Source organism: Rhipicephalus sanguineus, chromosome 5 (genome assembly GCF_013339695.2).
Source record: "Rhipicephalus sanguineus isolate Rsan-2018 chromosome 5, BIME_Rsan_1.4, whole genome shotgun sequence".
Taxonomy (NCBI): Eukaryota; Metazoa; Arthropoda; class Arachnida; order Ixodida; family Ixodidae; genus Rhipicephalus; species Rhipicephalus sanguineus.
Window position 1 is genome coordinate 34,772,152 of NC_051180.1, and position 24,339 is coordinate 34,796,490.

At 47.6% G+C, this 24,339-nt stretch overlaps 1 protein-coding gene across 2 annotated transcripts in view; it reads left to right on the forward strand.

Annotated features, from left to right (window-relative positions):
- LOC119393470 (integrator complex subunit 10) overlaps positions 1-17,531 on the forward strand; it is a 35,816-nt gene extending 18,285 nt beyond the window's left edge. For both annotated transcript variants that reach the window (XM_049416257.1, XM_049416258.1), the window contains exons 14-21: positions 11,207-11,275; positions 11,650-11,703; positions 12,514-12,555; positions 13,281-13,386; positions 15,161-15,240; positions 16,110-16,275; positions 16,899-16,995; positions 17,354-17,531. In XM_049416257.1, coding sequence (XP_049272214.1) covers positions 11,207-11,275; positions 11,650-11,703; positions 12,514-12,555; positions 13,281-13,386; positions 15,161-15,240; positions 16,110-16,275; positions 16,899-16,995; positions 17,354-17,525 — 786 coding nt within the window. In that variant the 3' untranslated portion in view covers positions 17,526-17,531. The remainder of the gene's footprint in view (positions 1-11,206; positions 11,276-11,649; positions 11,704-12,513; positions 12,556-13,280; positions 13,387-15,160; positions 15,241-16,109; positions 16,276-16,898; positions 16,996-17,353) is intronic.
- Positions 17,532-24,339: the final 6,808 nt, after the last annotated feature.

Sequence of the window (24,339 nt, forward strand, 5' to 3'; positions counted from 1 at the left end):
AAGAGCACGGGCGTTTAGAACAAGCAAGAGCACAAAGCGCGAGCGGCGTTTAGAAGAGGACGACCCACTAGGAGCCGCTGGAGAGCGCAACCGTTAAGCAGTACCAATTGCTTCGCCACAATTACCCCGGATACGAAAAGGGAGCCGTCCGGCGACCTAACAGCTCGTTACTATGAGTGGGTCATAGTAGGCCTTGAGGCGCTCCACGTTGACTATGTCGCGCCCTCGACGGCGCATGTCCGAAGCTGGTTCGATGGGTTCGATCAGGTAGTTGACCGGGGACGTGCGCTCGACGACCCGGTAAGGGCCTTCGTATTTCGGCAGTAGTTTTGAAGAGAGGCCGGTTGCAGTGGTAGGGACCGAGAGCCATACGAGCGCTCCGGGGAGGAACGTGGACTCAGAAGTGGTGGTGCCACCGCGAAGGCTCTTCTGCCGCTCTTGTTCGTGCGTTTAAAGGCCTTTGCAAGCTCGCGACACTCTTCAGCAAGCCTGGCTGTGTCAGAAATAGGCGCACAATCAGATGGATCCGGCTTGTAGGGTAGTATCGTGTCAATGGTGTGCAACGGGTGCCTTCCGTACAACAGGAAGAAGGGTGAAAAACCAGTAGTGCTCTGAGGGGCGGTATTATAGGCGTAGGTGACGAAGGGCAGAATGGCATCCCAATTTGTGTGATCAGCGGCGACGTACATTGAGAGCATGTCACCGAGCGTGCGGTTGAAGCGTTCGGTTAGGCCATTCGTCTGCGGGTGGTAAGCAGCAGTTTTGCGATGAACAGCATGGCACTCTTTGAGAATGGCTTCGACGACTTCCGACAAGAAGACACGGCCTCGATCGCTGAGAAGCTCCTGGGGTGGACCATGACGCAGCATGAATCGGTGTAGCAGGAAGGAGGCAACATCACGCGCTGTAGCCGCTGGGAGGGCAGCGGTTTCGGCGTATCGCGTAAGATGGTCAACGGCGACGATGGCCCAACGGTTACCAGCCGACGTCAGAGGAAGTGGTCCATACAAATCGATGCCCACGCGCCCAAACGGACGGTTAGGGCAAGGTAATGGTTGTAGACCGACTGGTGACACGTGCGTTGAAGGTTTTCGGCATTGGCAATCGAGGCAGGAGCGGACGAACTTCTGCACGTAGCGGTACATCCCTCGCCAGAAGTATCGTTGTCGAATGCGGTGGTAAGTTTTGGATACCCCAGAGTGCGCGCATTGCGGATCAGAGTGAAAGGACTCGCATATTTCAGCACGCAGACTTCGGGGTATCACAAGTAGCCACTGGCGGCCGTCGGCGTTGTAATTGCGCCGGTGCAGTAGGTCGTCACGAATGGCGAAATGGTGGGCTTGACGACGCAACGCGCGAGTGGTTGGTGTTGTCGACGGATCAGTGAGCAAGTCTATTAGCGAAGCGATCCATTTATCCTTGCGCTGCTCGGTAGCGATGGTGTGAACATCGATAGAAGAAACAGCAGTGTGAGACACTGAGCAGGAGGCATTGTCGTCAGGCAAGGGGGAGCGCGAGAGGGCGTCGGCGTCAGCATGCTGACGTCCGTTGCGGTACAGCACGCGGATGTCGTAGTCTTGCAGGCGAAGTGCCCAACGGGCGAGACGGCCCGAGGGATCCTTCAATGACGACAGCCAGCATAGTGCGTGGTGATCGGTGACGACATCAAATGGGCGACCATACAAATAAGGTCGAAGCACCTCCACCAAATTGTTAAGGTGTTTAATAGACGGGCCCAGATGATCGCCAGGCACTCTTTTTCCGTGACAGTGTAATTGGTCTCGGCTCTAGTAAGCGTACGACTTGCATAGGCGACGACATATTCGGGGAACCCTGGTTTGCTTTGCGCAAGAACCGCACCGAGGCCTACACCGCTGGCGTCCGTGTGTACCTCCGTTGGGGCCGTAGGGTCGTAGTGGCGTAGTATGGGAGGAGACGTCAATAAACTACGGAGCTTTGCGAACGCGTCGTCACATTCGGACGACCACGAATGTAGGGGCCCGTTACTTCCAAGGAGCTTCGTCAGCGGCGATATGATGGTGGCAAAGTTGCGTATGAAACGTCGAAAATAGGAGCACAGTCCTACGAAACTGCGCAGTTCTTTGACGGACGTAGGTTTGGGAAATTCGGCCACGGCCCGAAGCTTGGCCGGATCGGGAAGGATTCCATCCTTGGACACGACGTAGCCTAGGATGGTCAGCTGCCGTGCTGCAAATCGGCACTTCTTCAGGTTCAGTTGGAGGCCGGCGTTGGTCAAACGCGTCAAAACATGCCGCAGACGTTGAAGATGCGTGGAGAAGTCCGGAGCGAAAACGACGACGTCGTCCAGGTAACACAAGCACGTGTGCCATTTCAAGTTGCGCAGAACGGTGTCCATCATGCGCTCGAAGGTCGCGGGCGCATTGCACAGACCAAACGGCATGACGTTGAACTCGTACAAGCCGTCGGGCGTGACAAAGGCTGTCTTCGGTCGAGCGTCATCAGCCATGGGTACTTGCCAGTACCCCGAGCGCAAATCGAGAGATGAAAAGTATTCTGCTCCTTGCAGGCTGTCAATCGCGTCGTCGATTCGCGGCAGTGGATACACGTCCTTCCGAGTGATCTTGTTGAGCCTTCGGTAGTCCACACAGAAGCGCACAGAACCGTCCTTCTTGGCAACGAGAACAACAGGAGACGCCCACGGGCTGTCCGAGGGTCGAATAACGTCGCGTCGAAGCATATCGTCCACTTGCTCATTAATTACCCGACGTTCTGTGGGAGACACGCGATATGGACGTTGCCGCAGTGGTGGTTGGGCGCCAGTGTCGATGCGATGCGTAACCGCGGACGTGCGGCCGAGAGAAGTTTGCCCGACATCGAAAGAAAAACGAAATTCTTCCAACAGGCACAGAAGCTGGGAACGCTGGACCGACGTAAGGTTGTCAGCAATGGAGGGACCAAATACATCCGCGGGTGAGGAATCAGACGTGGAAACGGCACTGATGGTACGGGAACTGGTGCAGTGCGAGTCATCGGGTGCGTCCAGAACTTGTGCGTCTTCGAGGGGCTCCACTCTGCCGAGACATTCCCCTCGCACCAACGTAACAATGTGCGGGGATGGGTTAGTAACAAATATAGCGGTGCTACCCTGAGTGACTTGCACGGTCGCGAAAGGTACCAGCAACCCTTTCCTAGTGCAAACGCGGTCAGATGGTGAAAGGAGTGCAATTGTGTCGCAGAGACCGGCGCAATAAACTGGCACAGCCGTCGACGAGTTTGGAGGAACTTTGGTATCGTCTTTGACGAGGGTCTTGGTGAATGCCGATGGACTGTCTGCCGGCGTCAAATGTGAGAACGGTGAGAGTTCGAGGGCGGCTGGTGCGCAGTGAATTATGACGTCGTGGGAGCATGCAGCAATTATGATGAACTCGACGTCGTACAGAACATCCTCAATGACGACGCGAGAAGTGCATACTGCTGTAGGCCTAATACTCTGGGAGCTGGCGGTACGGAGGGACAGCCCAGAAAGTGGCTTCGTCACTTTTCGAAGTAAGCGGCTAAGTTTTGCGTCCATAACGGATACGGCGGCTCCAGTGTCGACAAGGGCAGATGCGCGAACACCGTCCACAAACACGTCTATGACATTCGATGGACTTCGCTGAGGGCTTTTACAGTTCGATAGCGTCGCAGCCCTTGCCTCGTGGACTGCGACGACTAGTTTTCCTGCTCTCGTGCGACAGAACGTGGCCGCATTGGTGACAGTGAGCGACGGCGTGGAGACAGAGAGCGGCGAGTGGATGGAGCTGGGCGTGACGTCGGCGACATAGGCGGGTCGTAGAATGCACGGCTGGACTGGCTGGTGGTGGTTGACGCGACTCGAGGCGGCTGCACGCGATGGCAGTAACGGGCCACGTGACCGGCATAACCGCATGCAAAGCAGATGGGCAGATTATCGGGTGTGCGCCATCGGTTCGCCGGGGCAGGTCCCGCCCACGTCGCAGGATGCGATTGACGGGGCGGCTGCTGAAACGACTGCAAGGTGGGTTGCAGTCGGGGCCTAGGGATGACGGCAGCATACGTAGCAGGCACGCCCGCTTCGAAGGACGGAGGTCTAGCGGCGGCTTCGGCGTAACTCAACGGTGCAGCCGCAGGGATTGCCTGGTGCGTCCTGGCGACAACCTGAGCGTAACTCTGTGGCGCAGGAGCCGGAGGTTGCTGGTGATACTCAGGCATCACCTCCGCGATTTCCTGCTCAATCGCTCGGCGGATGGGAGGAAGAAGGGTCGTCGACGACTGTTGAACGTGCGGCGGGTGGGCGAAGGCCAGGAGAGAGAACTGGCGTGCGATTTCCTCGCGCACGAATGCCTTCATTTCTGCCAGTAGCGTGGCCTGGTCAGGTATGGCCGCCAAGCCAGCAAGCTCTTCGTCGCGTGATGGAGAGCGACGGGTCATCGAACGTTGCCGGCGGAGCTCCTCGTAGCTCTGGCACAGTGTTATGACCTCGGCCACGGTGGAAGGGTTTTTAGCGAGCAACATGGTGAAGGCATCGTCGTCAATGCCCTTCATAATGTTCCGGATCTTGTCAGACTCGGACATGGTGCAGTTGGCTTTCTTACACAAGTCCAGGACGTCTTCGATATAACTGGTGAAAGATTCACCGGCCTGCTGAGCTCGTTCGCGTAAGCGCTGTTCTGCTTGCAGCTTACGAACTGCGGGGCGGCCAAAAACGTTGATGACGGCGGTCTTGAAATCCGACCAAGTAGTAAAATCGGACGCGTGGTTGTTGTACCACAAGCTTGCTACTCCCGCGAGGTAGAAGACCAAGTTGCTCAACTTGCCTGCTTCGTCCCATTTGTTGGGTACGCTCACGCGCTCGTAAATTGCGAGCCAGTCCTCCACGTCGGTGCCATCGGCGCCAGTGAAGATAGGTGGATCGCGGATGCGTGGGACACCGGGACATGTGGTCGGTGCGGGAGGCGGCGTTTGCTGAGCGGCGTCTTGAGGCATGGTAGATGGCAGAGTACGGGAACGAAGCTCCAGGGGCATTGAATGGGAGCACAGCACTCTCCACCAATTTGTTAAGCTGTTTATTGGACGGCACTCGGCGACAATGCACTATGGCGACAGTCAAAGCAAGAGCACGGGCTCCGAGAGCGCGAGCGGCGTTTAGAAGAGGACGACCCACTAGGAGCCGCTGGAGAGCGCAACCGTTAAGCAGTACCAATTGCTTCGCCACACACTGAAACAAAACACATCACACATCACGCAATTGTCCAAACATGTGAGACACGTCTCGAGCTCTCTCTGGTTCAGCAAGCACTCTCATTGGGAGCAAATTACACCTTGTAACCCAACAACACCTGTTTTATCAATACACTGTATCATGCACACTACTAAAACTACATTGTCACGAACTTCTTCATTTCAGCTACGGTAACATATACTCTCTCAACAACGACAACCATAACAAGACAAGAAAACACCTGAAAAGAAAACGATCTATCCCAGACGTGCAAGGGTCCTTCTTTAAATCAAACCAAAATAACATGCGAAAACCGACGCTTTACATCAAACAACCCATCCAAAAATACATTAGCTAGAACTCACACACAACACAGATGAACGTCACTACATGGTAATAAAAATGAATGCACAACTGTATTTCAGAACAACAAATGCATTGCGAGCACAACGTTATTCACAAAAACAAAGAATACTCGCGACTGTTTAACGCTCACTACCAGCAGGGTTTTGGTCCTCTGCCAGCTAGCTCACATCGACCTGGTCCATTACAGCCGAGATAAGCGATCTCAAACGTCCTTCGTGGGCGGTTGAGGCGCGTTACGAGCACCGGGTTGGTTTTGCGTTCACGCAAGTGCGCCTGGTAACCATGACATGTGTGACACTGACGCTTTACATCGGCAGTCAGTGACGGCCAAAAAAACGACCTCACGATGCGCTTCCTTGTCTCTTTCTCCGAAAAGTGGCCACCACATGGGCTATCGTGTGCTAATCCTAACACCACAGCGCGGCGACACTTCAAGAAGGTAGTCTGAAGCGCACAAAACAAAAGCACAAGAAGCTTCGCCACCAACACTCGCAGTTGTCTGCCGCCCACTGAGTCCCCATAATACAGCACTTGGCTCCCGATGACGGTGTCATGCATCCCGTCATTCGCCTTGCACCGTGAATCTACTGACGATTCCTCAAACATTTGCTCTCTCACATAAGAGCTTTCAGTGGACAGTCTAAGGCTCTCCTTGTCTTCTATGCGATCCACGTGCAACGGATCTCCGACGATGCCCATGCTATCTACGCTGATCTGCTCTCCTCGTTCCTCTGAAGCCGGTTCACCCTCTTCCTGCTCAGTGATCTCACTGTTGCTATCCTCTTCTATGCTGTCGCTCGACCCTACGTTGGCCTCGCAGCACGCGTCGTCCTCACCAGCATTGGTCGACTCCTCACTCACAGCGTTGCGCGCTGCGCAATCGGTGCTAGTCTGGACAGCGGACTCTACGTCATTTTCTTTCGCGAAGGTACCATCTTGCTCCAACGATTCCTCCACCAAGTGAACAGCGGACTCTACGTCATTGCCTTTCGCGAAAGTACCGTGTTGCTCCGACGATTTCTCCACCAAGTCACACTCACAACTGTCCTCTCTGTCGTCGCTCAGCTGTCGTCGCTCAGCCCTACGTTGGCATCGCAGCACGCGTCATCCCCACTAGCATTTGTCGACTCCTCACCCACACCGTTGCGCGCTGCGCAATCTGTGCCAATCTGGACGGCGGACTCTACGTCATTTCCGTTCGCGAAAGTGCGCTCCGACGATTCCTCCACCAAGTCACACTCACAACCTTTGTTATAATACTTCGACTCGTCTGCGGCGAAGCATAGGCTGTCATAGTCGTCCAGAGTGAGCAGCAGGTCAACGCCAGCGACCAACTCTGGAATCACCGCACAAAGCACCGGTACGCGTTGAGTTGCGTTATCTAAATATGGTAAACTCAGGGGGACGCTCATAATTTCTGCCTTAACAGCCCGGCCAAACGCGCCCGTGAGTATCGTAAAACCACAGCTCTCATTTAAAATTTTCGGTGGTACTTTGCTTCTCTTTATCAAGGTGATGGCCGCACCAGCGTCAACAGCAGCCGCACAGAGATCTTCCCCTGCGGAAATTGGTATTCGCGTGTTTCTCCAATGCACTCCATCACCTGTAGGCCCACCCGAACACTTCAACTTCTCTATTTCAAGTCGACTCTTTAAGACTTTAATCTTAAGTTTTAACTTGTTGACGCAACCGGTTTCATTGACGCCAACACCAAAATCCGAGCCAATGTCAATTCCTTTCATGTTGTCAAGCTCCCAGAGAATGCCGGAACGTAAATTCATTCACTTCAGAACCATCACAAGAGAGCTCGAAACGAATCTCACCATAGTAGGTGATGCTCTCCGCCGGATGCTCCTGTCGCTGCTTGGCTCGACGTCCTCGGAAACCTCGGTTTCGCGAGTGTCCACACTAGCGATGGCACGGAAGGTCGATGTGGCGACGAAATAAAATAACGGATAAAAAAAAACGCACCACACTATTGCTGCACCGCAGCAATGTTCCGCTGTCTTCTGTGCTGCACGCCGCCGGATTGCTCCCGACGCCAAGCCACTTCCGTGCTGCCGCTGTCGTCCCGGCGAGGCCTCCCTCACCAAAGCGCTGATCCTTTGACGCTCGGCACCTGCCGCTTGCAGACGCCTCCTTTCCGTGCCCCCTCAATATGCTGCACGCCCGCAACTCACGCCGTAGGCTTCTTCAGGCTTGCTCCGATATTCCAACCTCTTCCAACGGGTCTCGGACGCAGGCCACTTTCCGCGCCTCTTTTCGATGGCGCCCAAACGCCTTCGAAGTCGGTTGAGTCGCGGTGATGACGTGACAGCTCACCTCCACCAAGACTCCGGCGTCTTCCTCGCTGTGGGCTCCGTCAGTCCTGTCGACTGCGCCAGTTAAGTTTGATGTTTGGTATCGACAGCCCCTCGATGATCCGAGTGCATGCTGGCAACGCGAAGGAAGAGCCAGAGTCTGGTTGAAGGCAGCGTTTATTCACGGCGACCGCTCGCACGGGCCGCGCCCAGCGAACTCTCCTCGACTCCCGTCTTCCAACAGGCATTTCCCTCCGTTGAAAAACAAACACACAAACACTGTGCGTTTCCCCTCTCCTTGCTCTCAGCTAGGAGAAAAGGGATCCGCGCGACACTTTCTTTCCTCAGAACCACCCGCGTTGGCCATTACTGCCGACGGACGTAACCCGATATGCCGCTTCGGAGATAGCTTCTCCTCCTCTGTCGCTGCGGCCACATGGCTTGGACCTCGGCGCCCGCCTGACCGTTTCGGGAATCCGCTGCGGCGGTTAGCTTCCCCGGCACAAACTCTTCAAGCAATAATTCCGGGAAACCCGCCGCAGCTTTCGAGCCATGCATCTCTCCCGACGACCCCCTGTGGTGTCGGCGCCAGGATCCGCCTCGCTGCGACTTAAGAGCTCGCAAACATAGCGAGCAGCAGCCCGCTCACATATTCTAAGGCGCTCACACTCTCTGAGACTGACTCAGGGCTATGGGAACTGAACATGCACTTGATGTGAACCATTGATGGGACACTCCATATGTGTTCAGAGGTGTCATAGCAAGATGGGAAACAGAAATGCTGTACCGATGGTGTGGAGAAAGATGAAAAGTGGTTCTACTCTATGAACACACAGCAGGCCTCCACGTGTATGGGTGCAGTAGCTTGCATTTCTCTCTTCCCATTAAAATTGCTAAAACGGTTATCGTTACAACTGTCTTCGGCTGTAAAAGGCAAGAGAACAACAATGTGTGTAAGACATACTCACTTGAGGCACCTTTTGGATTTTGGTAGAATGTGTGTTTAAAGAGAATTGCAATAAAAAACTCACAGGGCCTCTTATGCATTCTTCCTCAGCACTGTACACGTTTCAAAAACATGGTCTGGCGCTTCTACAGGCATTGCTTGAGAAAATATCATAGTGGATGATGAAGTTGCGCACATGGAACAGAGCGGCGAAGTGACTGGTGCGTGAAGGGGAGGCCAGAGAAAGAGAACGAAGAGGATAGACCTGTGTTAGATTGTGTTAGATGGAGTTCTTCTGGAGACGTGCTATTGTACGTTACAATATCATCAAATTGGTTTCACTCAATTTTGGTGCAAAAATCAAATCAATAATACTAGTAACATGACCAAGAAGCAGAGGCAGTAAGATACGTCATGTGTTCTACATCAGCTCATAACAATTTCATCCAATGGCTACTCAGACTGTGCCCTGAAAATTTTGACTGGGCGACGACATGTGATGCGTAACAATAATAATTTTTAAATAGATTTTAAAAACTGCAGGTAACGAGTATTGGGCCGGCTATGATGATTGTGTTAATTTTGAGTGCATTCTTTTTCTGCCACGTTTATCTTAATTCCACTTTAAGGCAACATGCAATAGAGGGGAGACTAGCTAAATGATCTTAGACATTAGGAGCATTATCAGTGAGAAAATTGTAAGATCAGTTCTAACCAACAGGAAAAGTGTGTGCAATATTTATGACAGTTTCTGAGTAGGTAATCACTTGCCTTTACAATCGCGACTACAGTAGACTCTCGATAATTGAAACTCTGATAATTCAAACTTTCAGTTAATTCAAACAAATCTTAAATTTTTGGTTGGCCCACTATGTTTTCAATGTATTTTAAAGCTGCTTTATTTAAACTGCCTCACTGCACAAATTTGGTTAGTTCAAACATTTTGCTTGTCCTTGCCTGGAAATATCTGCTGCCTTTGTTGCTTCTAGCTGAACATTCGTGTTTTTTTGCTACTAACAGTTACAAATAAAGCTGATTGCCTGCCTACAGGATGTCCAAACTAGCCAAACCTTGCGCACCAATAATCCCGTGCTGACCGAGGAAGAAAAAACAAAACAGTACGGTCTGGCCTCGACCTATCACGTGCCAAACGTTTCTCAGTCACTTTCTCCGCAGTACGCCATGCGGGAAAGCGTCCTAAGAATTAGAAGGGGCTAGTAACTGTCGTGGGACGCAACACATTACGTCCCTTAATTATGCACGCGTGTGCACCTTGTATAATAACGAGTACTAGTATTACTGCTGATGTCTAAAAATATAACTGGCAGTCACGCAGAGCTGTCTGTGATGTTGCTGCAGCACTGAGAAACAATAAACATCGCAGCATTAGTTGGTCTGTAGCCCTGAATCATATTTATGAGAACTTCTGATAATTGAGATAAAATCCTGAGGTCGCCTCAAGTTCGAATTATTGAGAGTCTGCTGTATATTTCACTATTTTGCAACTTCTAAATTGTGGCTACATATCTCACACTTTGTACTGTAACGTCATCTGGCATCTCAGTGTCTTACGGAGTCTCCACATGCTGCTAAAAAAAAGCTGAAAAGTGGGACGTTGTTGCGCTTTGGATCTTCCAGACAGCTAGTCCAGTCTATTGCTGCAGCCCTACAATTCATTTATCACGAATGAAACGGGCCCGCAGTCCCACCGGCGGAGGTATCATACTCTAGCAAGATTCATGTGGCGCAATCACTTGGATATGCTGCACATCATAACCCAGGTTGGGGTCATGGCGTTGTATATCTGCTAGGTTTCAACCCACTTCCTCCCTGAATCCATGGTAATCCACGTATTATACTACATGGCCACGAATCTGGTACTTATTAGTATGTTGTGGCTGCATCATGTACTTGCAGAAATCATATGCTCATTGTGTTGTACGGATGATCTTCGTCTTTGAGTTGTTCAGGACGACTCTAAGGCGAAGGCCATCCGGTGTGGCTATTTTACCGTGCGCATTATGTCACACGAATGGCGCTTTCTTTATTTTTTTAGTCACACGAACTGTGCAAAAACAAAGGTAATGTGCAGCTTGCGTGCATCCATCCACAAAGCGCACGGGTGGTCATGCGAACTTTTATGCCCTATGCAGGTACTCTTACGATGTATTAGGCATTCATAATTACAGGAAAGGTTTTGTAATTTCTACAGCCCAACTATACGGTTTTTCAAAAATCAAGTTTTTCGCAATTTTTTTACTGGCTTTCACCTTAAAAATCCGTTGTCATTTGTATTCTTTAAAAGAAGCTATGCCTCTCACATTCTTATTGTTTGGGAATGAACGATTGATGACTTGCTTCTCTTTCACTCAGGACCAGCATAAAGAAGCCATTGCAAAGCTCTACAGTGCAGCTGATGTAGCAACAGATCCAACAACAAAGGTATTCAATGCAGCCTATCTTCAAAGCTGTGTTTGTGAATTCGGCTTACCTAGCTTTATAGAAGAACTTAATCTGCTTTTGTTTTTGCTTTTCCTTTGAGGCATAATCAGGCACCAGATGTTCCGCTGTTCACCTTCTGGCTCTCTAGGGGCTTGTTTGTCAGGGCCCTGTTTAGCTACTTTCTGCTGATGCAGTATTCAAGTTATTGCACCATCTGATCGAATTTAATAAAACAGTTCGTGTTGGTTGTGTGGAAATGTTGGTAGAGAAAGGGTAAAGTACACGCATAAATCGTTGCATTCCAAGCAGTATAATTTAATTTCCAACTTTGCGATATTTTAAAACCAACAACGTTCATACTTTATTTTTTACAGAACAAAATAAACCTCCAGATGGCCAGCTGCTTCCATTCCTGTGGGGAGTCCTCAGTAAGTGATGGGAAGTATGAGCTCCAAGCTGTGTTGTATTGCTCACATGCTCTTATGAGCTCTTGAGCTCGGCAAGTGAATGTGCTTTCATTCATGCAGCTACTGTTCCATTCCACAGTGCTGTAAATGAGCACAGGTTCATTGGTACTAACATGGTAAACTCAACAACAGTGACTGCTCACAGCTTGCATTGGTAGTAGCACTGCTCACACAACCTGTTATATTTTATGTCTATAGCTTCTTGCATGCAAATCAAGGGCTTTGTTCTCTTGTTTGTAATGGCCATCCTTTTCTGATGAACACTAATTACTGTCTACCCCAATGTCTAAGCATACAATCTCTTACACCTATGACAACTTTCTGTGGTGGGGATTTATTTTGGTTATTTTGGTAAGGGACACATTGGCTTCAGTGGGCAACAGCCGTCTTGGCCACAGCTGGTCAGGAGTGCGTGTCTCGCGATTGCAATTCCAAGCGGAAGAAATACGTGGCTTATCCAGCCATGTGCAACAACGTCTTTGCACAGCGAAAAGCATGCAGTTAACTGCGTAATAGACAAGAACGTTCATGGTTCTGCAGGCAAAGCATTGTAGGGATAATTGTATTGCCGAAGTTAAATGCTGTCATCGTAGAGCGCCAAAAATGCCTTCCACAGTAGACGCTGGCGCGTCCAGTCCAGTGTTGCCGTACGTGATATATCCGGCTTAAAGTAATTGTATCAGTGATAGTGAACAACCGAAAGTACCAACCATGTATGCAGTAGAATTGATGAAGAGGGTCATTTCTTTGATGTACTGTTTCTGATTACAGTTCTGCCTTCAAGCTGATGGCAGCCAGGTCACCAACGTCAAGGTAGCTATTGTGATGAGAGACTCCACTTGCGCTGGTGGTGGAGAGACTCACTTGCACGTGGCACAACTCCTCTTCTTGGGATTGTGTGCAGACATCAGAATATTTTGCAACACACCGTTGTTTTCGTTTCCTCCTGTACAGTGAAATTAGATCAGCTTACGAACACTTGCTCATGCTCACTTACACGATCTGATCTGCACTATACGCAACCCAGCAACACCATTATTGTTCGCAGGAGCAGGAAAATGCAATATCGGCACAAGAAAAACTATAAACAGCAAAAACAAAGCTTTCTTAATTACATTGAAAAGGGTCTTGAACATAAAAAAAACAGGAAATAAGTGTCATGTTTGCTTTTATGCTATATATTCTATGACCGTTTACATTCGTAAACTACATACTGGAGCACAGTAGAAACATGTGCGCTTCAGCTCCCATAGCCACAGCTGTGCTGCCACAGAAAGCTGTCGCCGGGTGTAGACAACTGCAAAGTTAGGCATTAGAATGTTCCTCTGTCTCTTAACACATTCTGATTATGTGTTCTTTGAATCACTGTTGTATACTACAATTTAAATTTGGTTCAGTACACTTCAGGTTAGCTTTTCTAGAATGGGCTAAGAGTTTGCAGTGCCTTGTATCACATAGTCATAATAAAAAATGACCTTCCAACAGGTTCTCATGATGTTTCAAAAAGTAAAGTTACTGCTATCCTTGCATCTCTCCAGGCAGCTTGTTCCAAGCTTCTGGATGTGGTGTGCTCGTTACCTGAAACCTCTGTGGCTGCCTCAGCTACTCCATACCATACGCCAGAGACCCTGCACAGAAAACCTGGTGAGAATAAACTGGTGACTGGGTCGGGTGCTGTCCTGACCAAAGAAAGCTAAAGTGTTATGCACGTTTTAAAGGGCCCCTCACCTGGCCACATAGCAAATTTTATTTAGACGCTGTAAGTTGTGTACCGAATGAAGAGCATTATGCCGCAAGAATTTTTCAAATCTGTTCATTACTAGCTGAGAAAAACAATAATTCGTAGCGGCGCGATACCACAATGCGAAAAGGCGAATTTCAAACCCTTGCCACTAACCCCGTGTAGCCTTTGCAAACCAAATCCCTTCCCTGCCCTCTTCAGCAGCGGAGCCGGAGGTTCACCATGACACATACGCATGAACGCATCACGCGCATGCATGGTCACGTGCGCATGACGTGCCCAAGCCAGCCCGAGCACGCGGCGTTGCACGGCCGCTACCATTTTTTTTATGTAGCAGCCGTGGACGTTGTGTCGGCGTTCTGTGTGATGTACTGCCTGTTTCTGCAGGACGGGCATGAAAGTTGGGACATTTGTACGGGCACGAGACTAGCGGCATCAAGAGGCAATGCCGTATGACACAGGAGAATAAATGAGCCTAATGAGTGCTCGAACGCGCCAGAACATTACTTCTGTTTCCGGGGCTGGCGTCTGCTCGCTGCGCTAACCATGGGGACATGAACGCAAGCGAAACAGAGGCACATTAGCCCCGCATCTCGCTGCAATTTATGGGAAGAAAATCAAAGGGATGCACACATTCCTTTTGTGTGTCTCATTATTTCTCTCAAGTTTTATTCATCTATTAAAGCAACAAATTACACAAACTACACATGTCGTGTCAAGTAATTATCGCAGTGGCGACGTCGGAGCATAGTCGTCAGAAGACCGACGTCACAGCACTACCGTCTACGCAGGGCCCTTCCATCGTGTACGTCATCCCCTCATTCTCTGGGCGCGCACCCGCGAGGAAAAGGGAAAGCAGCGTTAAGCTTAAAATTTGACCCATTTCCGCGGCGCATAGCGTTGCAAATTTTGGCAGACTCGATTGTGAACGCCCAGTGTATGCATTGCGCTCGTCAGCTCAAAATTGTCAAACCTGGTCAGGGGCCCTTTAAAAGTTCGCTCCTTATGACTTGAGATGAAAAAGGCAGACACGGGACAAGTATTTGTCCCGTGTCAGCCTTATTGTGTCTGCTGGGACTTGTCCCGTGTCTTCCTTCTTTCATCACAACTTCAGTTGTATGCTTGTTAAACCTGTAACTGCAAACCAGACAGCTCATTAACACATATTTATTCAATTAAGCAATGTGTGTGCTTGTGCTTGCCTCTCAAAAGGCCTTTTAGTTGACACATAGAGTGAATTCAGTGCTGTATGGGCCTTTAATTATTTGATGTTACGTTGCAAATAGCACTGCATGTGCTTAAATTCAAATACTAGTTTGTTAATTTGCACTGATGTGTGAATAACATAATGGGTATTAATATACAGGCAGCTACACTTTTGGTGCAGTTATTGACCTGTTGCATGGCTTCCATTTTTATTTACTGAACCATGCTGCTTGTTAGCTAGTTGTCACTTAATAAAGTGAAGCTTTCTGGCTCAACTTTCCATTGATCTGGTCCTCACTATGTGCAAATATGGCTAAGCAAACTGGGCCGATTCCAAGGACACTGTAATTGACGCTTGACCAGATTCACCAGTGGTGTAATTACATATGTGGCGACTTGGTTGTGGGCTGGCCCTGCCTCTGGTTGTGCTGGTTTTCGTAAGTTCATTGATTTGTTCTTGTGGTCTTTCAGAACGAAAATTAGTGTTTGCCTGCTATGACAGGGCTGAGGTTCTGCGGTTCTGTATGAAGACACTGATAACATGTTTTAAGGTAAGTGCAACCTTTTGTTTTGTGTCTTTCACTACCGGCAATGATAATGTTAAGAGCGTAAGGTTAGGAGGTACAATAGTCTTTGTTTTCTGAGATAATTACATAACTTTTAGTATTGACAGGTACCTGATGATTTCGGGTATTTATTCATACAGTCTGAGATTTCTATTGCCAAAATCTCTCTGAAGTCACTGGGCAGAATAAAATTGCATTTGTTGTGGGTGTCACTTGTTTCGTCTAGAACAAATGGTATAAATAGAATTGATACCATCGCCATTGGTCATCATTCAACTCGTAAGAGTCGAATGATGACTAAGAGTTAGTCTGAGTGTTCAGCTAAATTATATCAGCTTCCACTTTAACCTGTATTTCTGTGCAGAAATCAAAGCTGTCTGAGAACTTTTTCGATTATTTTGTGGTCAAGGCTTTCACTATGCCAGGTTTTTTTTTCTAGCTGCACAATAATTTTAAAACTAGTTCTTTGTAAATTATGATGACATTATTTTTGCCATTCAGACTGTTCAGATCGGCAGCCTCTAGGGAGGAGAAAGTAACACTGATTATTGTGTAATTCCATTTCATTAATGTTTTAACCCTATGAACATTTCAGCATTAAAGAGGTTACATGAACTTTTTATTTATTTATCTTAGGTGGCTGTAGGAATGTAGCCCATCATGATCTAGCCAAGTAAATAAATTTTCGTTGAAACAGCTCTTGCAAACGACAAGCAAACAAATATTTCACATTTGTAGGCTCTCTGAAAGCGAAACTGACATAGAAAAGGAGCATTGCTCGGTCTTTCTTGTTATAGCAAACTTATGCAGTCATGCTGAATCATCAGTGCATGTTGCTGTGCCTTACCTTACAGGACAAAGTTCTGATGCAGTTTAGCCGAGACGACCTTGCTCTGGGTCACTTGATAGTGATGACTCAGTACGACTGGCCTGAGGAAGAGCCACTTTTCGTCAAGCTGCTTGATGTTATTAAGAAGCAGGGGAGCTTCTGCTATGGACTTTTCTTCAACTACCTCATCAGTATCCTTTGCCGCATCTAAGTGAAGACACAACCTGTTAAAATGTGGCAGTTGCTGTGCCTATGTAAAGCTTCAATTCACTGTGTCGTGTGTTTCATTTGAGCACCTGGGTGCAATGCAGCTTTGTTGGAGTTACTGTTATAATTAACTGAAGTTTATGCACTGTTCACGGGATCTGGGGATCTGGAAACTCATGTTGAGCATGGAGAACATCAAATTGCTTATGTATTGAACCACTTCTTCAACCACTATGCAAAAGGCCATATCCTTGACTGCTTGCTTTCGATAATATCAGTTTCTATGTGCATTCGTTAGCTAATCCTGTAAGCATAGGTTCAACGAAAGGGATGACACATCTACAGTCAGCGTTGTTTCCATGTCACACAGTTCTGTAGTGCTTATATAAAATGTGTTGAATGGAGCTTGTTGTTAATCAAAAGTGTATTTTACAGGGAAATGATTTGGTGTATGGTTCGTGAAACATTTTGACATTTGAATTTTGATGCCTTTCAGAAATGGAATAGGCTACCTTCACTCCATTTGGGATTGCTTTCCAAAATTTTTCTAAATCTGTATTGGCGAGGTATTTGAAAAATAGTAGTTTCCTCAGCAGAATATTTTCAGATGCTGACATGCTTGAGGAATTTATGTACATCACTACTAGCAATGGAGGCGGAGTCACTCTGGACCTACTGCCAACTTCTACCACTCAGGTTGGAAGGTGCGACAATTGGAAGCTCATGCTATTTTCTCTTTGACTAGTCTTAGTTATTAATTAACATAGGCATGATAAAACTTCTTACTTTTTTTTCGAGCCTTGTGTTTGCATAGGTTTTTGTTTGCATGTGAGGTTTACGGTTACAATATCTGCATTGGCTAAATGTCAATAAATTGGCAGTAAGTGTCCTTTCAGCATGTGCTTTGCCTTTTTTTTTAAATTATGACAACTGGGAACAGTGCCTTCCTAAACACTGTTAGTATAAACATTGTGAGACACAAATATCATTGAAAGCTCATCTTTTTCTGTGTTCTTGCCCGAGCTTAAAGTTGTGTGTTGTTTTGGCATGTTCCGCTGACAGTGTGGATGCTGATTGCAGACAGAGAGCTGTGACGCGAGGAGTGAACAAAGGAGCTAAAGAAGACCTGAAGCTGGCCATGGAAAAGCAGATGGCACGCTGCGATGACGACCTCGAGCACCTTCTGGTTCACTTCGTACAGCAAGAGAGAGAGCTTCTCGAGCAGCAGCTTTGAGCCGAGCCCAGATGGATGTAGAACAGTCCCTCTCGACGATCTCAGCCAACCACTTCTGACTTCCAGGGCATACTTCCAGTGCTGTGTATCTGGCATACTTTAGAGCAACTATATGATCGATCGCAGTGTAGCCAGGTAACGATAACATTTGGCTGTCTTCAGCAGTTTCAGGCAACACTTTGTACTAGATGGCACTGCATTTCTGTCTGCAGTGTCCTTAACTGCCATTCGGTGGTTGACTGCTTGCAGTGTTGAAAGCAGTGTCAATGCACAGAGAACTTGCACTAGAGGACATTGACATAACAATAATTTTTTTTCGCATTGCATGTTGAAAACAGTTGCGATTTAAAAGAACTATGAGACTGGAAAGTAATTTTTGGTGGGTAATCTTAAGTTCAATGCAAAGATTTATTCTTTAAATTCTGCGGGTGAACACTAAAGAGAATCGGAGGGGAATCGTGAAGACACCGCAGGTGTCTTACTACGGAAAAATTGGCTGTACTGGCCCCTAACCAACATTGCCTCGACAGGTACAAATCAGCTTCAGCAAGGTTTTGCTTCCATCGCTGCAGTGCAAAAGTATGAAGAGGAAAAATTTAACCTTGGCTTGGCTCTTCGAAACCTTAGACTTTACATGAGGAGCCATTTATTACATGGTGGTTTATGAGCGTGTGTGAATTATCATCATAAAAATGTGTTTGTCCATTGTTATTTGTGATAATGCGTAGTATTATTTATTTGTAGCATCGAAATTTACAACTGCGGTTTATACGCAGACTCGCTGACAATTTCATCTGTGGCTACTGTAGGCCCACGAGACGCTCATCTTGGTGCGCCGCAAATACAGTGGCATTAGTGACTACTAGAATTCGTGTATCTATAATGCTGAGAGCTGGGCCAGTTTTTAATAACATTGTGAAACATGTTTACAGCACTAAGGAAGATGAAGACAGTGCCCTTCATGTTTGTAAGCGTGGGTGCAATAAAGCCAGTTGATACCAGTACCTGTCCCACTCATTTTGTATGTACTATGTGTTTGTCTTTCTCAGCACTGTACACACGTTTCATAAACATGATCTGGTACTTCTACGGGCATTACTTGGTAAAATATCAAAGTGCTTTCAGCCAGTTTTGCTGCAAAAATCGACTATGTAATGATAATGAGATGATCAGGCAGCAGAAGCAGTAAGACAAGTCGTGTGCTCTTGTAAGGAATGTTATAGCTTATAGCAACTTCACCTATAAATGGCTGCTACAGACTGTACCCTGGAAATTTTCACATGACAAGGTTCTAAAATCTACAAGTATCATGTCAGTTAAGATGATTGTGCTAATATTGGGCGCGTACTTTTTCTGTCGCGCTTATCGTAATTCTACTTTAGGCGACGTGCGAGAAAGAGCAGACTAACTAAATGATCCTAGACATTAGCAGCGAGAAAATTGTAAGATCAGTTCTAACCAACAGCAGAAAGTGTGTACAATATTTACAACAGTTTATGAGTAGGGAATCACTTGCCTTTACAATCGTGGCTACACCTCACTGTTTTACAACTCCAGTGTTGTGTGTTACAGTTCACACTTTGAACTGTAACACCAGCTGGCATCCCGGTGCCTCCATGTGCTGCTATAAAAAGCTAAGAAGTGGGACTTTGTTGCTCTTTCTTCCACATAGCTAATCTAGTGTATTGCTGCAGCCCTACAATTCATTTATCACGAATGAAACAGGCTCGCAGTCCCACTGGCAGGGGTATCATACTCTAGCGAGATCTATGTGGCACAATCAGTTGGATATGCTGCACATCGTAACCCAGGTTGGGGTCACGGCGTCGTATATCTGCTAGGTTTCAACCCACTTCCTCCCTGCATGCGTGGTAATCCATGTATTATACTACACGGCCATGAATTTGGTACTTATTAGTATGTCGTGGCTGCATCATATACTTGCAAAAGTCATATGCTCGCTATTGCGTTGGGTGGACCTTGCTGTTATGTCTCAACAGTGGTGTTTCTCAACAGTGGCACCGTGTATATCGTCACGTAGATGTGACAATGAATAATACAGCGCTCACACCGGTCAACAATCGTAGAATACAGCGCTCACACCGGACGTCTTATTCTACGAACAAGTGCCCGGCTAAATGTAACACTCGGAGCATGATGTACACTTTCCTTCAAATTTCGTCACTACCTCTTCACGAGAATTTCCGGTCTGACGTAGCAGAGCGGCCATGTTTCCTCTGCGCCTGGTGCGGCCATTTAATTCGATGATGAATATCCCGAACTTTTGTGATTTCTAAAAGTCGGTACGCCATAAATTACGATTCCCTAAAACTTTCTTGTGTAAACAAATGCCCTGAAGTCATTAATTCAAATTTTAATTTACGAGCTTTTGGTTATGAGTCGCTTTAGTGTCATTTTAACTGTGGCAAAGTGTTTCTGCCATGATGTAGAGTTAGTGTACAAAAGCGACAGAAGCGCGACTGTCCTTGAAGGTCCCAAGATCGAATCCTGGCCGAAAATGCCTGAGGCCCGTGTACTTAGATTTAGGTTTAAAGAACACAAAATGGCCAAATTTCCAGAGCCCTCGGCGTCTCTCATAATCATATCATGGTTTTGGGGCGTAAAATTCCAATTATATAAGGCCGACTGTCATGGCATTTTTATAAAAAATTTCTATTGTTTAAAAACAAAACACTGTGTTTCGTGTGTATATATACACGCACACATACAAACGCACGCACGAACATAGGTGAAGTATGGCTACCCCCCCCCCCCCCCCCCGAACAAAATTCTGGCTACGCCCCTGGTGCGAATTACAATTAACCAAGATTGTCTAATGAGATTTTTAATTAGTGACGTTTTACGGTTATTTCCATTGGCGAGTTTGTAGCCACGGAGCCGACGACGATGACTTATTTTTTAAACCAACAAAAAAGGGATTCTGTGACGCCCTGCAACCAGAGCAAATCGCAGTTTTTCCCGAATGAAACCGAAACCCGTCGCACAAAAAGCGCCGGAAGTGTTGATAGAATGCAACGTCCGGTGGTCACGTGTTGCAATGACCGGCAGTGAATTCGAAATGCACGTGCCATTTTGCCGCGGTCAACTAGCCTCTTTTTTGCGCCCTGCGAATAAGCAAGTGATAACGCCGAGTGCTGCCTATGCTGAGCGTGACAAAAAGAAATCTGAGATGCACGTGCGAATACTTTGTCTAGAATGATCTGTTTCAATCCCAATGATTCTAGTTAGAATCGCAAATTATGTACCGCGTACAAAATGAAGGGATTTGGGGTAAATCCGTATGTGTGTTTGTGTAAGTGCGTGCGTGCGTGGGCGCGCGATATGATTGGAGTGAAATATAGATAACGGGAAAAAAAAGAGGCCCCTCACCACCGAAAACTAAGTAGAAATACATCTCTCCCCATAAGAAAATGTTCTTGATAAAGCAGACAAGTAAAAAAACCGCACTTCCCCGAAGGGGATCGTGAGGAAATGCGAATGCATTTGGGTGCACCCGATGAGTGTGCGATTAATTAATGAAGAGAGACGAGAGTGTGCACGTAGAGGCGGAATGCTCGAGTTGCACTGTGTGACACTTCGTCCTAGTGGTATCGTTGCCGCGAGAGATTCGACTTCACCGACTTCCATCGCTATCAAGACACCAAAGCGCGCGTTCCCTGCATGATATATATAGGTCCGAGCGCGAGAGGAGGAGCGCCCGAACTCTCTCTCCGCCGAGCGAGCTCCGCGATGCGAGCGCCCTCACCGGGGACACTCGTCCTCTCCCTTACCCTCCGCTGCTCCCGATGCGAGCGCCATCACACGCCCGCGCGCTCCTCCTCTCCCTTACCCTCCGCCGCTCACCACCTGCCCCGGTTGCTAGGCGCGCCGCAGCTGTTGCTAGGGGCGAGGAGGAGCGTGCGCTGAGAGATAACACCTGTGCGCACGCCGGCCAGGGACGCAGGACAAGAAATTCGCATTTAAAAACTCGCATGTTACCAGGGGCGTAGCCAGAAATTTTTTCCTGTGGGGGGGGTTCAACCATACTTTATGTATGGTCGTGCGCGCGTTAGTATGTGCGCGTGTATATATATACGCAAGAAAAACTGAAAATTATCGGGAGGGGGGGGGGTGTTAAAACACCCAACCGCCCCCCCGCCCCCTGGCTGTTACTTTATATTTGCCTAAGGCGACTCGAAGGCGCTATATAGCCATCTTGTTTTTCTTAGAAGGGGAGAAATTCGGCCTAGTTGGTAAGACATGAAGCGATATTTAGCGCTAAGTAACACGATAACGAGAAGGGAGGACACACCACGTGTCCTCCCTTCTCGTCCTCGAGTTACTTTGCGCTAAATATCGCTTCTTGCTTTTTCTTAGCCGCTCAATTGCCGTGATCCCGCCCCCCTTCCGAAAGCTTACTGCACCTAAAGTGGTTTTGCACTTCCATCGGAGGCATTGGAAGCTTCCGCAACTCGCGTTGTTTTGCAGTGCCCCCGGGATCGGCCCACCCTTGACCATGCCACGATGTGCACGATGACTTCGCAAATTATGAGGACCTGTGTCGTCGCTGTGACGTCATCACGTGATGATTCTTTTTTTTTTTTCAATCACTCGTATTGACGCCGACGGTCACTTTTCGCGTTCGGGGTGTCAAGGCTTCCGCCTCTTAAAAAAAAGAACTGACATTTCGCGGGTTGCAAAACAAAGGTGTCATGTGAGGCGGGCTTCGCCGCAAGAAGAACGCTTTTAGTGGAAAAGCCAGCTTTGACGAACTTCACGGCATCGCTATTCTAGAAAGACGGAAAGTGGAGCTACTTGGTAAGATGTCTTGTTTTCTTGTCTGCACGCCTTACCTTCCTTTACGATGAATTATTGCTCTTTTCGTACGTTGTAAGTTTTGTCAGACGGATACAAGCAGCCGAGACAAGAAGTTCCTTGCAAAAGAGCGAAACATCTGCGAAGATCACCCGCGTAATTGCTCTGCTCGCGAAGCACGTGCCGGCACGTTCGCTAACTCCGAGCAAAAGGATCAGGCCTTAAAGTCAGGGGAGGGGGGGGGGGGCATGTGATCTTGCTTCCTCCTCCGCGTGTAGTGCGATAAGGCATTGATCATATGGCACATCGCTTGTGCAGAGCTACCTTATTTCGACTTGCCGAGACAGACAGTACAATTTTCCATCCGATGCGTCGTTTAAAAGGACACTAAAAAGAAAAACATTTTTTCTCGTATCAGTAAATTACTCTTGCACGATGCGACAAAACACTAGGCTTTCTGCGAGAACACGCGCAAAAGGAAAATGCGGGTGGCCACGGCACCTTGAAGTTCCCGCACAGTCACCGTGACGTCGTACATTCTGACAGCGTCCAAGTTTCAGGAAATTTTCGTTGAACCAATCAGGGGCGTAGGCAGAGATTTTTTTAGCGGGGGGGGGGGGGGGGGGGGCGGGGGGGGCACCTCCTTGATCTGTAGTGAGGATAACGTGAGTGAGGGCCGAGCAGGCAGATGTGGTCGAGTGTTATTTTCTGCTCTGCATGCATGGCAAAAAAAAAAAAAAATACGTAGGGGGGGGGGGGGGGGGAGGCATGGGCCCGGTGTGCGCCCCCAATGTGGCAAATATGAGCCAATATGGCCAAAGTACGAAAATACTTTGAAATCCGTGAAGTCACAATCAGAGATTTCGGCGGCAAATTTAAAACTGAAACATTTTTCATTGATTTTCTCATATATTAATAAAGCTATGGTGGCGAAATCAACGACACTAGAGATTTCAGAGTATAATTTGTCAGTCTAAGCTCATTTATTGTTTCACTTTGCTGTCCCTTTAATTTTGTTCTTTGAGTCTGTTGGACGCTGAAAAATCATTGTTGATATTACGACAAAGGAATTAGGAATCATGAATGTTTAGACATAAAAAGAAATGTTGTATTGGAACGTTTTCTGACACGGTGCGGAGGAGTCACACATACATACAGCACACGTACACGGCTCGATTGAAGCTCGATTCAAATTCAACTTTATTTTTCCAAACACATTTCGAATGATTTCTGGGCTAAAAGTTGCGGTCTGGCACACGTGGTGCCCGACCTCGATGTACAGGGTCGTCCACATATAAGTTGAACACCTAATTAGTATTCAAGGCCTCATAGAAGCTCATGTTCAATACATAATCCGGAAAATTATTATCGTGTTTATGGACCCCATTATACTAAACGTCATATAACGAACATTTATCCCGTAAAGTAGAATTAACGTTCTAGTTTTACCGGCTTCAATATCAACCTTCGATGTGGACGACACTGTACATGCCTAATCATGCACAGAAATATATCGGTAGATAACAGAGCCTTGAAACGAAGGGTCATCAGAGAAAACAATAATGTCCTGTTCTAACCCCTCAAAGTGGTTCGCATCCTTTTCAGGGCTTAAAGTCTCCATTCATTGGAGGGGGGGGGGGGGGGGCTCACAAAGCGGCAATATATATATATATATATATATATATATATATATATATATATATATATATATATATATATATATATATATATATATATATATATATATATATATATATATAGAAACAATGAAGTGCTAACAAAGGACTCGGAAGTAAAAGTTCAAAAAAATCAAGCACGTAGGAAAAATTGTTCTGTAAATGACTGACGTTTCGGCCGCGGGACCGGCCTTCGTCGGAGTGATGCGAACATGCGACGGTGACGCAATATAAAATGCGCAGTAACGTATCATAGCGCTGTTAATGGCTGACAAGCGGTTGTTAAAAGCACGTGGGGAAACAGTGCGCGTGATAGGACAAGA